The sequence below is a fragment of the Sus scrofa genome, chromosome 13, assembly GCF_054392235.1.
Source record: "Sus scrofa isolate SSC_HxYL_T2T_F1_AM1 chromosome 13, Sscrofa_HxYL_maternal_Yorkshire_Landrace_v2.0, whole genome shotgun sequence".
In the NCBI taxonomy this organism is placed as follows: Eukaryota; Metazoa; Chordata; class Mammalia; order Artiodactyla; family Suidae; genus Sus; species Sus scrofa.
In genome coordinates, this window is record NC_139395.1 from 177,267,917 (window position 1) to 177,283,513 (window position 15,597).

The 15,597-nt window shown below is 36.4% G+C and overlaps 1 protein-coding gene across 1 annotated transcript; it reads right to left on the reverse strand.

Moving 5' to 3' along the window:
- Positions 1-14,451: 14,451 nt before the first annotated feature.
- Positions 14,452-15,378, reverse strand: LOC110256289 (olfactory receptor 5K3-like). The gene has a single exon (XM_021069367.2). The coding sequence runs from the start codon at positions 15,376-15,378 to the stop codon at positions 14,452-14,454; it is 927 nt and encodes a 308-aa protein (XP_020925026.2).
- Between the last annotated feature and the right edge of the window lie 219 nt (positions 15,379-15,597).

The following is a 15,597-nucleotide window of genomic DNA, read 5'->3' on the forward strand; positions in this document are numbered from 1 at the left end:
TTACGTATACCTGTCCACCTGAGAGTATCTACCATAGGACAGCTGTCAACAAAGTGGACAGACTGACTCAGACAGTTGAGGTCATCCAGCTTTGTTCATCTCCCACCCCAGTGCTGGCAAAATGGGCACATTAAAAATGCTGTATTGGCTGGGATGCAGGTATGCGTAGGCCTAATACCACAGGCTCCAACTTTTCTAGGTTGATCTAGATGCTGTTTCTTCCAAGCATCTAACTTGTCAGACACATTTGTTGCCCAAATATGGCAGCATCCCTCAAGATGATCAGTCAGCCACTTGGTGTCAAGTTTGCTACTATGAATGTCTTCTACTCTGAAAGGGGCAGAAATTCATTTTGACTAGAATCAACACTGATCAGGTATGGGTTATCTTGACTGTCTGCAAGGCCTCATGAAACATAACTATCTGAGGCTGATATAAGGTACATATCATGGCATTGGAGCAAGAAATACTGTTTGCAGTAAAAGATATGTCATACCACTGACAGCCTTACTGGTTCTGGATATATATATATATATATATATATATATATATATATATATATATATTTATATTAGGTATTATATATATTTTAATTTATATTTATATTAGGTATTATATATGTTTTAATTTTAGTTATCATATAATGTATTTCATAGCAACTTGGTTAAGTTTTTTTGTCAGAAACATTGTAATCAGGTCTTTAACCTTGCCTTTTAAAGATTTTTTTGTTATTCATAGACAGTTAAACCATTATTTTGCAAAAACTGCTTCATATTCCAGAATATTCATAGAAAAAACAGGTTTCTGATAACTTTTATTTCTTATGATTTTTTCCCAATATAGTTGATTTTCAGTGTTCTGTCAATTTCTGCTGTACAGCATAATGACTCAGTCATCATGTTCCATCACAGTGACTAGTTTATAGTTCCCTTACTACACAACAAGATCAAATTGCTTATCCATTTCAAATGCAATGGTTTTCATCTACTAACCCCAAACTCCCATTCCATCCCACTCCCTCCCCCTCCCGCCTGACAACCACAAATCTGTTCTCCAAGTCTATGAGTTTGTTTCTTTTCTATAGATAGGTTCATTTGTGCTGCATATCAGATACTGCATATAAGTAATATCATGTGGTATTTGTCTTTGTCTTTCTGATCTACTTCACTTAGTATGAGAGTCTCTAGTTCCATCCATGTGCTGCATATGGCATTATTCTGTTCTTTTTATGGCTGAGTAGTATTCCATTGTGTATATATACCACATCTTCCTAATCCATTCATCTGTTGATGGACATTTAGGTTGTTTCCCTGTCTTAGCTACTGTGAATAGTGCTTCAATGAATATAGAGGTGCATGTATCTTTTTCACTGAAGGATTTTTCCAGATATATGCCCAAGAGTAGATTGCTGGGTCACATGGTAGTTCTATATTTACTTTTCCTTGGTACCTCCATACTGTTTTCCATAGTGGTTGTAACAATTTACATTCCCACCAATAGTTAACGAGGGTTCACTTTTCTTCACACCCTCTCCAGCATTTGTTATTTGTTGACTTGTTAATGATGGCCATTCTGACAGGTGAGAGTTGGTACTTCATTGTAGTTTTGATTTGCATTTCTCTAATAATTGGTGATGTTGAGCATTTGTCCATGTGCCTGTTGTCCATCTGTATATCTTCTTTGAAGCAATGTCTTTTCAGGTCTTCTGCCCATCTTTCATTTGCGTTGTTGGTTTTTATCCTGTAGAGTTGCATAAGCTGTTTGTATATTTTTGAGATTAAGCCCTTTTCAATTGCATCATTTGCAACAATTTTCCCCATTCCATAGGTTGTCTTTTTTATGGTTTCTTTGATGTGCAAAAGCTTTTGTTTGATTATGTCCCATTGGTTTATTTTTGTTTTTATTTCTATTTCTTTGGGAGACTGACCTGAGAAAACATTTGTTAGTTTGATGTCAGAGAATGTTTCACCCATGTTCTCTTACAAGAGTTTGATGGTTTCTTGTCATGTTTATTTTTTACATGGTGTGAAGGTGTGTTCTATTTTTATTGATTTACAAGCAGCTGTCCAGTTTTCCCAGTACCACGTGCTTAAGAGACTGTCCTATTCCCATTTTACATTTTTGCCTCCTTTGTCAAAGATTAATTGACCACAGGTTTCTGAGTTTATTTCTGGGTTCTCTAGTCTGTTCCATTGGTCTGTTTGTCTGTTTTGGTACCAGTACCACACTGTCTTGGTTACTGTAACTTTGTAATACTGTCTGAAATGTGGGAAGGTTATGCCTCCTGCTTGGTTTTTTGTTCCTCAGGATTGATTTGGTAGGGTTTGAAATGGCAATAAATACATATTTATCAATAATTACCTTAATGCCAATGGACTGAATGCTCTGATTAAAATACATAGAGTTGCAGGCTGTATTAAGTAATAGCCTGTAATATGCTGCCTATAAGAGACTCAACTTAGAACAAAGGACACAAATAAATTGAAAATGAGGGGATTTAACACAATATTTCATGCAAATGAAAAAGAGAGGAAATAAGGAGTTGAAATACTTAGATCAGACAAAATACAATACATGCTATTAAAAAACCAATGGGTCAACAAGGAAATCACAGGGGAAATTAAAAATTACCTCATGACAAATTATAATGAAAACAAAACCATTCAAAATCTGTGGGATGATACCAAAGCAGTGCTTAGAGGGAAGTTCACAACAATACAGGCCTTCCTCAAATAAACAAAATAAGAAATGAAAAAGCAGAAATCTCAATAGATACTGCAGAAATACAAAAACTAGAGAGAGCGTACTATACGTAATTATATGCCAACAAGTTTGACAACCTAGAAGAAATGGAAAACTTTCTAGATTTGAAACTTTATAACCCATGAAAACTGAATCAAGAAGAAAGAGGTCAATTGAACAGACTGGTCACTAGAAATAAAATTGAATATGTGATAAAAAAAACACTTCCTACAAACAAAAGTATAGGACCAGTTGGCTTCACAGGCAAATTCTACCAAACATACAAAGAAATTATACACATTCTTTTTAAAGTTTCCCAAAAGGCTGAAGAAGAAGGAACATTCCCAAAGACATTCTATGAAGTCACCATCACACTAACACCAAAACCAGACAAAGATACTACCAAACAAAGAAAATTAAAGGCCAATATCTCCGATGAATATAGACTTAAAAACTATCAACAAAATTTTAGCCAATGGAATCTAACAACATATAAAAAATATCATACAGCACAGGCAAGTGGGATTCATCTCAGGTTCACAAGGATGGTTCACCATGCACAAGTCAATCAACACTGTACACCACATTAACCAAACAAAAGAAAAAAACATGTGATCATCTCAATAGATGCATAAAAGCATTTTAAAAATCCACATCCATTCATGATAAAAAAAAAAAACTTTTACCAAAGTGGGTATATAGGGAACATACCTGAATATGTTCAAATCCATTTATGGCAGATCCACAGCCAATATAGCACTCAACAGAGAGAAGCTGAAAGACTTCCCACTAAAATCTGGAAGACAAGGACACCCAATCTTTCCACTTTTATTCAACATAGGATTGGAAGTCCTAGCAATCAAATAAACAAAAGAAATAAAAAGTATCCAAAATGGAAGAGAAGAGCTAAAATTGTCACTCTGTGCATATGACATGATACTATATAGAGAAAAATCTCCAGGACTCCAGACAAAAACCGCTCAAACTGATCAATGAATTCAGCTAAATAGCCGAATTCAAGACTAACATTCATAACTTGGTTATGTTTCTGTATGCTAACAATGAAATATTAGAAAATGAATTGGGGTTAATGGGTGCAAACTATTGTTCTTGGAATGGATTTACATTGAGAACTATGTCTAGATACTTACATTGCAACACAACAATGGGAGGAAAAACTATGTATACATGTATGTGTAACTTGGTCCCCATGCTTTACAGTGGAAAAATAAATAAATAAATAAATAAATTTAAAAACAGAAGAATATCATACTTTTTAAAATCATACTGCAAACATTAAATAATTACAAATAAACCTGACCAAGGAGGTGAAAGACTTATATGTTAAGAACTATAAAACATTAAACAAGGAAACTTGAAAGGATTCAAAGAAATGGAAAGATATCCCTTGCTCCTGAATTTGAAGAAATAAAATTGTTAAAAAGGCAATACTATGCAAAGCAATATACAGATTCAATGCAATCCCTATCAAATTACCCATGACATTTTTCACAGAACTAATTATCTCTTCAATATTAGTTAGATACAGCTGATTTCCAATATTATATTTGTTTCATATGTTCAACATAGTGATTCAAAAATTTACCTATTAGTATTGAGTGAGTCACTTTGCTGTACAGCAGAAATTGGCACAACATTGTAACTCAACAATACTTTATTTTTAAAAAGAAGAATATTGTATATAATACTCTACTTAAAGTTATGATGAAACGTTGGATATATACCCTGTGCTGTGCAATATATTACCTAAACTTTAATCATACTAGAATGTACCTCTTTTATGCCTATCCTGGCTTTCCCCTTTCTTCTACCCATTGGTAACTACTAGTTTTTTCCTATATATCTGTATATCTGTTTCAGGTTTGTAATATTCATTTGTTTCATTTTTGAGGATCCACAGATAAATGATATTTTACAATATTTGTCTTAGTCTGACTTATTTCACTAAGCATAATATTCATCAGGGTCATCCATGTTGTTGCAAATGACACAATAGCATTCTACTTATGGCTGATTAATATTCCATTGGGTGTATATATACACATGTATGATATATTTATGATCCATTCATGTGTTCATGGACTTTCAGGTTACTTCTATACCTTGCCTATTGTAAATAATTATCCTAAGAACAACGGGATTCCTGTATCTTTTTGAATTAGTGCCTTCATTTTCATTAGCTATATACCCAGCAGTTGAATTGCTGGATAATTTAGTAGTCTAATTTTTCAGTTTTGAGGAACCTGTGTACTATAGTCCACTGTGGCTGCACCAATTTTCATTCCTACCCTAAGGCTCCCTGTTCTTCATCTCTGCCAGCATTCGCTTTTTGTGGACTTTGATGGTAGTCATTCTGTCAGATGTAAGGTGATAGCCTCATACTGGTGGGCCAGAGGAGGGCTGGGTCACAAGGCTAGCAAGCTAGAGGGAGGATTCAAAAAAAGCACTTGCCAGCACCAGTGTCCACATGGTAGAATGAGCTCCCAAAAATGGCTGCCAACAGTGTCTTCATCGCCAGCATTAGCTCCATTCGCTCCTGCCTCTCTAGCTGTGTCTTCAAGATAAGCAAGTCAGTCTGACAGAGGCTCCTTTCAAATTATGGTTTCTGTCCTTGGTCTCAGAGCATGTGAGATTTAGTACACGTCCTTCAAGCATGGAGCATCTATTTTCCACAGTACTCTGGGTCTCATGAAAGAAAGTACCTCTGGCCTTCAAAGTTATGAGCTGGACTTCCTTGTTCAGGAACCCCCCACCTCAGCTCAAGAGTCCAATGTGGAGTCCAGATCTTTCACTCCTTGGAGAGAACATCTGTAAGTTTAATTATTCTCCCATTTGCGGATGACCCGTCCAGGAGTGTAAGCCTTAATATACTGTAACTCTGCCTCTGCTCCCTGTATCAGTGTGGTTCCCTCTTTATACCTTCAGCTGTAGTAGATATTTTCTGATAGATTCTGGTTGTCCTCATCATTTTCTATAAATAGTTGTAATTTTGATGTCTTGTTGAGAGGAAGCGAGCTCAGGTCTTTCTACTCTGCCATCTTGGTCTAGGTACTTTTGTCTTTATTTGAAGTTTAAGTACAGTTTAATAAATTCTGTATGGTTGCAACATTGACCAACAGCTGGACTTGTGATGGTTGAATTTGTGTCCAGTTGACATGGCCCAGGAATGTCCAGATACCCAGTTAATATCATTTTGGGGTTTTGTTTTGTTTGTGGGGTTTTCTTGTTTCTCTGTTTTTGTTTTGTTTTTGTTTTTGTTTACTTTTTTGTTTCATTTTGTTTTTTAGAGCCACACATGCAGCACGTGGAAGTTCCTGGGCTAGGGGTCAAACCAGAGTTTCAGCCACCAGCCTACATCACAGCCACAGCAACACTTGGTCTGAGCCATGTCTGCAACCTACACTACAGCTCATGGTAATGCCAGATCCTTTATCCACTTGGTGAGGCTAGAGATCAAAACAACATACTCATGGATACTAGCCAGGTTCATTACCACTGAGCCACAATGGGAACTCCCAATATTATTTCTCTGTGTCTATGAGGGTGATTCTAGAAGAGATTAGTATTGAATTAGTGGACTGAGGAAAGTCGATGGTACCACCCTTTGTGGGTGGATGACATCTCATCCATTGTGTGCTTGAATGAAACAGAAAGGTGGTGGAAAATGACTGATCAGGAACAACAATTTTATTTTGCCATCAATGTTATTGTTTTCAGATTTTCAGACATAGACTGGAATTGATACCAGCAACTCTGCTTTCCTCAGGCCTTAGAACGACCATGAACTTTCCTAGATCTCTCCCTTACAGATAGCAGATCTTCAGTCTTCTCATCTGCCATAATAAGGTGAGGCAAATCTAATAACAGATATAGATTGATTTTTGTGTGTGTCTGTGTCTGTGTATCTGTGTGTATATCCTATTGGTAATATCCTGAACAATCCTCACTAATATAAACACTGTACATTTAGGGGAACCTCATTCTTCATATTGAAAAATAAACAGAACTATCATGATGCAATTGGTGGCTGTAACCACCAAATGACACTCACTTAGAAGGTGCTTCTCAAACTAGGTATCATCACATTATCGCAGAAAAAGGAATAACCTGTGTATGAAATTCCTTTGAAAATAATGGTCTAAAATTTGATCTAGCTTGACCACTAATTTCTTCTAATGAAACAAGTGAATCTCTCCTTCACATTATTGACACAACATAACGGGATTTTGAGTGGTCATATCATTGTTAGTCGACATTTCACAAGAAAAAAAAATTAATAGTCAATTGTACTTCATCCTTTGTAAAAGATGCCCCCATTAAACCTGATCCAGCTGCCAAATGAGGAAGAAAGTATAAATCTGAGAGTGGAAATCTTTAGAATATTTACATAGTTATGTTCAATGGGGAATAGAATAGGTGAGGAAACTCCATTTTTGACTGTTCTCCATTATCTTGATTTATAAATAGTTTAATAATTTTTTATTAAAATACTAGTTATCTAGAATGGTTCTAATCTGAGAGCAGTAGCATTTGAAAGAGGATATCTTGTGATGGAGTCCATCAACTTGTGTTTCCACAAGCTTGTCAGCTAATTCTGAAGCCCACTAAATTTCGAGAACTGCTAGATAAAAAGAAAGACGTTTAAAAAGATAACCTGGACTACAAAGGTATCACACATACCTAATCTGAATACTATTAAGATTGTTCCCTATATAACTCAAAACTCAGACTGAGAAATATTGTTTAGATTTGGTGGTGTTTCCTTGCACGTAATTTCTAAGAGTATTATTCCTTGAACACAGTCTAGTATAATGTCAGCAAATTTTAAACAGCAAGAGGTATTGTAAAATAATGATAAAAATGTTTATCTATGTACATAAAGAGAGAGGAACTATGAATTCTTTTCAATCTCCATGTTAAGAAAATCTATACACCTTTATAGTAAATACACTGCTTTTATGTTAGTGTTTCAGTTGGTGGTTCCATTAACATTAGCATTGTTCAAAAAAAATAGAAGAATGTGGCATTGTGATACTATCTTTCACATCTACATACCATTAAATAATACATATACAATTTCATAGTTTTTTTTAAATAAATATATACAATATTTTTATGCATTATGTATGACGATTTTATACCAAACCAACTTAAAGACTTGATATGTGCACACCATGCTTAGATTCTCATGCTTGATATGAACATTTTCATTCAAACAAAAGGCTAATTAGAGGAACAATTTATGATTTCCAAAGAAATAAATACTGCTGGCTTGTATTAGAAATATAGTATTTAGGACATAAGAGTGGATAAACAAGGAAAAATTATCAAAATAGGGACATATGCAATAACATGGATTCCTTAGTGAATGATAATAGAGGCGCCTGGTTTGTGACCCATTCACTCTCTTTCTGATGTTTAGCAGTATCCATCAGGCAAAAAAAAGGAGTCAGTAGACCAGGTCTAAACCTGTGACCTATACCTCCAGAAATACATAGTAATGACATTTGCTGTAAATACTTTAATCCAAACATTGAGCTAAAGGGCTTCTCCTGATATATCCCAAGACCTATTCCTCATGATAAAAAGAGTAAGATTAATTTGCCTTAGGCGTAGTGTACCTGCGATTGTCCTAAAAGAATTGGAAAGTTGAACTGACAGGCAGCAGCCATCCCAGGACAAGTAATCTCCCTGAACTCTACAAGATTGGTAACTGGTGAGGTACTATTACTTCCTTTGAGATATCTGTGCTGTCAGATTCATTTCAATTTTATATATATTTCATAGATACATATTTAGAATAGTAAGGCCGGTTTGGTGGTGCTGAATTCTCTTAGCTTTGGCTTGTCTGTAAAGCCTTTGATTTCTCTGTTGAATCTGAACATTAGCCTTGTGGGGAGAGTATTCTTGGTTGTACTTTTTCCCCTTTCATCACTTCAAATGTATTGTGCCACTCCCTTATGACCTGCAGGGTTTGGGGTTTCTGCTAAAAAAAAAAAAAAACAACAACAAAAAAAAAAATAGCTGATAATCTTATGAGGATTCCCTTGTGCGTTATTTCCTGTTTTTCCATTATTGATCTTCATGTTTTCTCTTTCTCCTTAATTTTTGTCAGTTTGACCACTATGTCTCTCGGGGTGTTCATCCTTGGTTTACCCTGTATAGGACTCTCTGTAATTAGGGATATGGGTGACTCTTTCCTTCCCCATGTTATGAAAGTTTCCAGCTATTGTCTCTTCAGATATTTCCTCAGGCCCTTTCTCTCTCTTTTCTCCTTCTGGGGCCACCATAATGCAAACGTTCATACATTTAATATCCCAGAAGTCCCTTGGGCTATCCTCATTTCTTTTGGTTCCTTTTTCTTTATTCTGTTCTGAAACAGTGATTTCTACCATTAGGCGTCCCAGCTCACTTATTCATGCTTCTGCTTCATTCATTCTGCTCTTGTTCCCTCCTAGGGCATTTTCATTTCAGTTATTGTATTATTCAACTCTACTTGTTTGTCCCTTATATCTTCTAGCTCCTTGCTAAACATTTCTTGTATCTTCTGTTTCTGTGCCTCCGTTCTTTTCCTCAGATCTTAGATCATTTGTACTATCATTACGATGAATCATTTTTCAGGTAGGTTGCCTACCCCTACTTAGTTGTTTTTCTGAGGTTTGATCTTGTTCTTTTGTCTGGACCATACTGCTCTGCAGACTCATTGTGTCTCATTGTCTGTGTTTGTGGTCCATGTTCTGCAAGCTGCATGATTATAGTTATGCTTCCTTCTGGTGTCTTCCCCCTAGCAGGTGAGGTTGGCCCAGTGGCTTTGTGTTGGCTTCCTGGTGGTAGGAGCTGGTGCCTGCCCACTGGTGGGTGGAACTAGGTCTTGTCCCTCTGATGGGCAGGGCCAGGCCAAGGGTTATGTTTAAAGTCAGCTGTGGGTTCAGGAGGACTTTAAGCAGCCTACCTGATGATGGATGGGACTGTGTTCCTACCCTCCTGGCTGTTTGGCCTGAAGTGTCCCAGCACTGGAGCCTACGGGCTGCTGGGTGTGGCCAGGTTTTTGTATCAAAATAGCAGCCTCCAGGAGACCTCACACTGATGAGCCCTCCCGTCTACCACCATCACCAGTGTCCTTGTCCCCACAGTGAGCCTCAGCTGCCCCCCCTCCCGCCTCCTCAAGAGACCCAGCAAGACCAGAAGGTAGGTCTGGACCTAGTTCCTATGAAGTCCCTCTCTTTCTCTGGGTCCTGGTGTGCACAGGACCTTGTGGGCACCCTCCAAGAGTATAGTTTCTATTTCTCCCTGTCCTGTGGACCTTCTGCAATCAAGTCCTACAGGCCCTCAAGGCCAAATGCTCTGGAGTCCCCTCTTCCTGCTGCCAGACCCCCAGGCTAGGGAGCCTTGTGTGGCGTCAGAACTCTCCCTCCTGTGGGAGAACCTCTGCGGTATAACTATTTTTTAGTTTGTGGGTTGCCCACCTGGCAGTATGAGTTTTGATGGTATTGTGTATGAGCCCCTCCTACTGTCACTGTGGCTTCTTCTTTGTCTTTGGATGTAGAAGGTCTTTTTTGGTAGGTTCTAGTCTTTTTGTCTATGGTTCTTCAGCACGTAATTGTGATTTTGGTGATTTCATGACAAGAAGTTAGTCAACCATCTTCTCTCCAATGCCCACTGCTTTCTTTTTAATTATGTGAAAGTTTTTGCATTTTGTGTAGTTACTGTAAGAGGATTAACTCGAAAAAACTAAGCCCTTGCCCACTACTTAAGGAAAGAAATTTTAATTTAGTAAAATTTCCAAAGTATTATAAACACAAAAATAGTCAGTCATGGAACAGTAATGCAGTCCAAAGATTACTAAGGGTAGGAAGCTCCTAAAGGGAGCTGAGTGGTGTTGACAGAACCCATGATTTCAGCCACATGAACAGTTTTCCTGTAGGAGGCAGACGCAGTGAGAAGATGCAGCTTGTGTAGGATATATTTTCTACCGCAGAAGAAAGGGGGAGAAATAGTGTTGTCCCCCACATGGACACATTCTTTAGTTTCTTATCGGTGCTTCCCACTGTCCAAATCTAGGGAGAAGCCATTTGAAAAGAGAGTGACTGTGGGAAATAGCATTTACTTTGGTCATTGATTATAAAATAAGACACAGAGGAGCTAAATGGAATATAGTTTGAGAGACAAAATTCAAATGATCAGGAGAATCCCATAATCCAGTCATCTGTTTATGCCTTCTAGATTTGATCTTTTGGTATAAACTCTTTCCTTTCTCAAGAATATTTTTTGTACTCTTCATATTCATTATTGATTCTTACATTTTTTGTTAATCTGAAATATAATTTGGTATAAAATAATAGAGATCCAATCTTATTTTTCAGTGACAGGATTATTTTCCAAACACCATCATTTCTCTATTGATTTGAAACTACCCTTTTGTCATATTCTCACTTTTAAGTAGTTTTGGTTTATTTCTTCATCTATATTTAGTTTACTATATCTCTGTATACATTTTGCATTTTGCCATATTGCTTTATTTTCAATCACTGCAGTATATTTAAAATTCATAAAGCAGTTTTCTTCCATATAATTTTAGAATATTTTGGTATAGTAAGGAGAAGTTATGATCATTGAAAAACTAAAAATTCTAGAGGTCCCAAATTAATTTTGTATCCAGCTGAAACTCTACTTCTTCCTTGTACTATATGAATTAACCACAGAAAACCAAATGTAATCCTTCACATCATCAGGGTAAAAAAAAACATGATCTTACCTTATGAACATAGAAAATTATATCATTTTAAAAATTCCAATATCTGTTTATAATCAAAACTACTCAAAAATTTGAGAAGCTCACAAGTATGTGAAACTTACATAAATACTTCTAAATAATCAGTGATTCCAAGGAAAAATCATGGGGAACGTAGAAAATACTTTGAGATAAATGGAAATAAAGACAAAACATACATGAATTTATGGGATGGAGCTAAAGCAGTGCTGAGAGAGAAATTTCTATTTATACACATCTATGTTATGAAGGGCTAAGAAGATCTGAAATAAAGAGACTAATGTTTCCTCATAAAGGAGTATTTCATGGATTTTTTTTTTAGGTAAACTACACATACACCTTAGAAACTTCCAGAAAATCACCTCTTTTTTGAATTGTCCCCAAATAAGCCACATAATGTTCCATTAACAGACATCTGGGATTCAGTGTTGCAAAGGGTTATGGGTGGTGGTGCAGAAATACAGAACAGAAATTGTGGAAAACGTTTCCCTTAGAATAGTACATGCACATCAGATAACTAAAAAATATCCATTAACAGGAAATGGGTACATGATATACATCCATTTCACTCAGAGCTTCTCAAAATTTTGTATCTACATGCCTTCCTGATGTAAAATGTGGTAGGACCCTAAAGTGCCCTGTTTATATGGGTTATACCTTTCAGCATTTGTAATATTAGAAATTAAAAATCACGAAATTAAGATTTGTTCAATTCTAATTCATTCACAGTAAAAAATAGTACAACTGTTATATATGTACTTACATAACTATATTGAAAACTACCGAAGGAAATGTGTATTGAATGACCAGATGTATTAGGCACCTTTTAAGTATTGATTACATGAAATCAGTTATGACATGTTTGAAATTTACTAGAAGAAGATAGGCCTTCATTTTATTATCCAACAGCTACAACTTATCTTTTTTCCCTAAAGTTTTGCTCATATCTGTAGCGTCCTTTCCTTTTAGAGTGTTCTGTATTTTCACTTCTCCTCATCTGATATATGAATTTTCGAAGTTAGTCTCCTTTCTTTGGCTCTCTTTCCAATCATTTGCAAGGACAGGTTTTTGAAAGATAAGATCATATTACTGTGCTCCAGCAAGATGTCAGTGCTTGATGGCTCTAAGATCAATTCAGATTCCTTAGGGTGGTATTTAAAGTCTCAGTACATACCTTGGGGTTCCCATTGTTGCACAGCAGAAACAAGTCTAGCTAGTATACATGAGAATGTGGCTTTGATCCCTGACCTTGCTAAGTGGGTTGGGGATATGGAGTTGTCTTGAGCTGTGGTGTAGGTTGCAGACATGGCTCGGATCCTGCATTGCTGTGGCTGTGGCATAGGCTGGCAGCTGTAGCTCTGATTAGACCCCTCTAGCCTTGGAACTTCTATATGCAGTTGTTGTGGCCCTAAACAGCAAAACAGTAATACTGCTAATAATAAAAATTCTCAGTAACTGGATCCACTTTTACCTTTTTCTGTATACAGCACCAACTCTCACCAGTAGTTCTGTCAGCTTTCTGGTTCTAGCCCATGGTTCTCCTTCCTCATCCTGATTCCCAGTACCATACTCATTTCCATAAATATGGACTCTGTTCACACCCATTCCTGTTTTCCTTCAAGAATAAAAATATGTCCCCATTTTAAAGGCACAGTTTGCATCTGATGCTACTTAAGACTAAATTTCCAAATTTACAAGGATCTCCATTTTTAAACTGCCAAGCATGTGCCAGAAAAGACAGTATTAATTTGAATTCTAGCTCAGTGTGGCAACAAGGATGAACTTGGGCAAGATCCTTAATATTTTGTAGTATGAGATTTTTACTGAGGTAAAACATGATAAATCATGTCTAGTTATTTTGTGTAGGTAATATACATAAAATGTATAGTGCGTTGCACATAGTAGGTTCTCAGTAAATTACTTTTCTTTCATTTTTTACACATGTAATGATGAATAAATATTTTTCCTTATATGTTTAAATTTTTTAATAGTTTTGCCTCATTTACACTTGAACAGCCCTTCCACCTTCATTCTATGCATATTTCCATAAGTTATTTGGATCAGTCCAGGTTAGTGGTATTCCTAATAACAAACAGGTCAATTAATAGTATCAGAGAGGGGTAAAAGCTTTATTTAATTAATATATTCAGGAATTACACTGTCATATATGGTAGACTACCAATCAAAAGCAAAGTACATGAAAGTACCAAATACATAGTGATGGCAATATAAGTAGCACCATGTTCACTATAGACTGCTAAATTATGAATGTATTCAGACACGCTATTTTAGTGAACTTAATCAACAATTGACTAACAAAGAAGAAATTGTTTATTGATTAGAGAATACGTATCATGCATGAATCCATATTCAAACACAGTCTCTTGTACAAATTCAGAACTGAGATTCAGATGGAAATATATCGTTTACTCCTGTCACACAGTGTGGCTTAAGGAGAAATTAATTTCTGAGAACTTAAGATGTGGGGGCCATTTTTAGATTATGATTTAGGATCCAGAAATTTTGTAACAATATTCAATGAGGTGACTTTGTACACAATGAATTGTATTCCTACAGTTTGTTGGATTTGCTGAAAATTGTAACTAATTATACTCTAAAAGAAACAGTTTGTGGTGGAACTAATTATAGCCTGAAACATTCTGTGACCTCAAGACTAACCATCTAGTTAATTCCTGGTAAAATCTGGTGGGTTGGATTTGGGAATATATTTTAATAGAATATCTCCCTTCTTAACATATTTATTGGACTCATACACTAAGCATGACTCAAACACTAGTAATTTCATATTTTATATACAAAGTGGCCATTTCCCACTTCTCGTTGTTCCGTTATTTTGGAAAAATGTTTTATCAGATTAAAGTCAGTTATCCACAGGTCTTGATAATTGTTTCAGAACATTATGACATCTTCATAATTTTTTTCATGACATTTATTACTTCCTTATTTCTTAAACTATAGATAAAAGGGTTTAATAAAGGAACCACTAAAGTATAGAAAATAGCAATGGGTATATCTTTGTCTTCTTCTTTAACTGGATTTGGTTGAATGTACATGAAGAGAAGAGAACCATAGAATATCGAGACAGAGAGAAAGTGGGATGCACAAGTAGATAAGGCTTTCCCTCTGCCCTTGTTGGATTTCATTTTGAAAATTGTCAAAAGGATGAAAAGGTAAGAAATTATTACAATGAGGACAGTGAAAATTTGAACTAACCCTCCAAAGATAAATATCATCAGTTCATTGATATAAGGGTCAACACAGGAGAGCCGGTATAATGGAAGCACATCACAAAAGAAGTGATTGATTTGATGAGACCCACGGAATGTTAACCTAAACAGCAGCCCAACATGAATCATAGGATGCAGGTATCCAGCTACATAGACCCCTGTGATTATCTGAATGCAGTGTTTCTTTGACATCATGGTGTGGTACTGCAGTGGGTTGCAGATGGCTACATAGCGATCATAGGCCATTCCTGCAAGGAGAAAGGAATCTACACTTTCAGCTAGGCAGAGAAAATAAAATTGTGCCATGCATTCATACAGGGAAATCATTCTGTCCTTAGAGAAGAAGTTCTGTAGCATCTTAGGGGTGATGGCACTGGAACAACAGGAATCCATCAGAGCGAGGTTACCCAGAAAGATGTACATTGGTTTGTGAAGACGATGCTCTGTAAAGATCAGTGCCACCAGACCAAGGTTTCCCACCATGGTGATCAGATAGATAGTAAGGAACACCAGAAACAGAAGGGTCTTCAGCTCTGGGTGATCGGTAAATCCTGTGAGGATAAACTCGGTTGTCAAGGAGCAGTTGTCCTCAGTCATCTCTGTGTTACCTGCTGAGACAGGAATTATGGGGATAGAAAACTCTAATTTAGAATGTGCATAATTTTCTCTTCAAATTTTTCATTTTACATCACAAGGAGGAGCTTCTCCAGCTTCTCCGTCTCTGTGATACAGGTGCACAGCCTTCTTAGGGGATAGACATTCTTCTAAGATGTCAGCCTCTGTGACCTCAAATCTGAAACTTAGGATTCAGGAGAC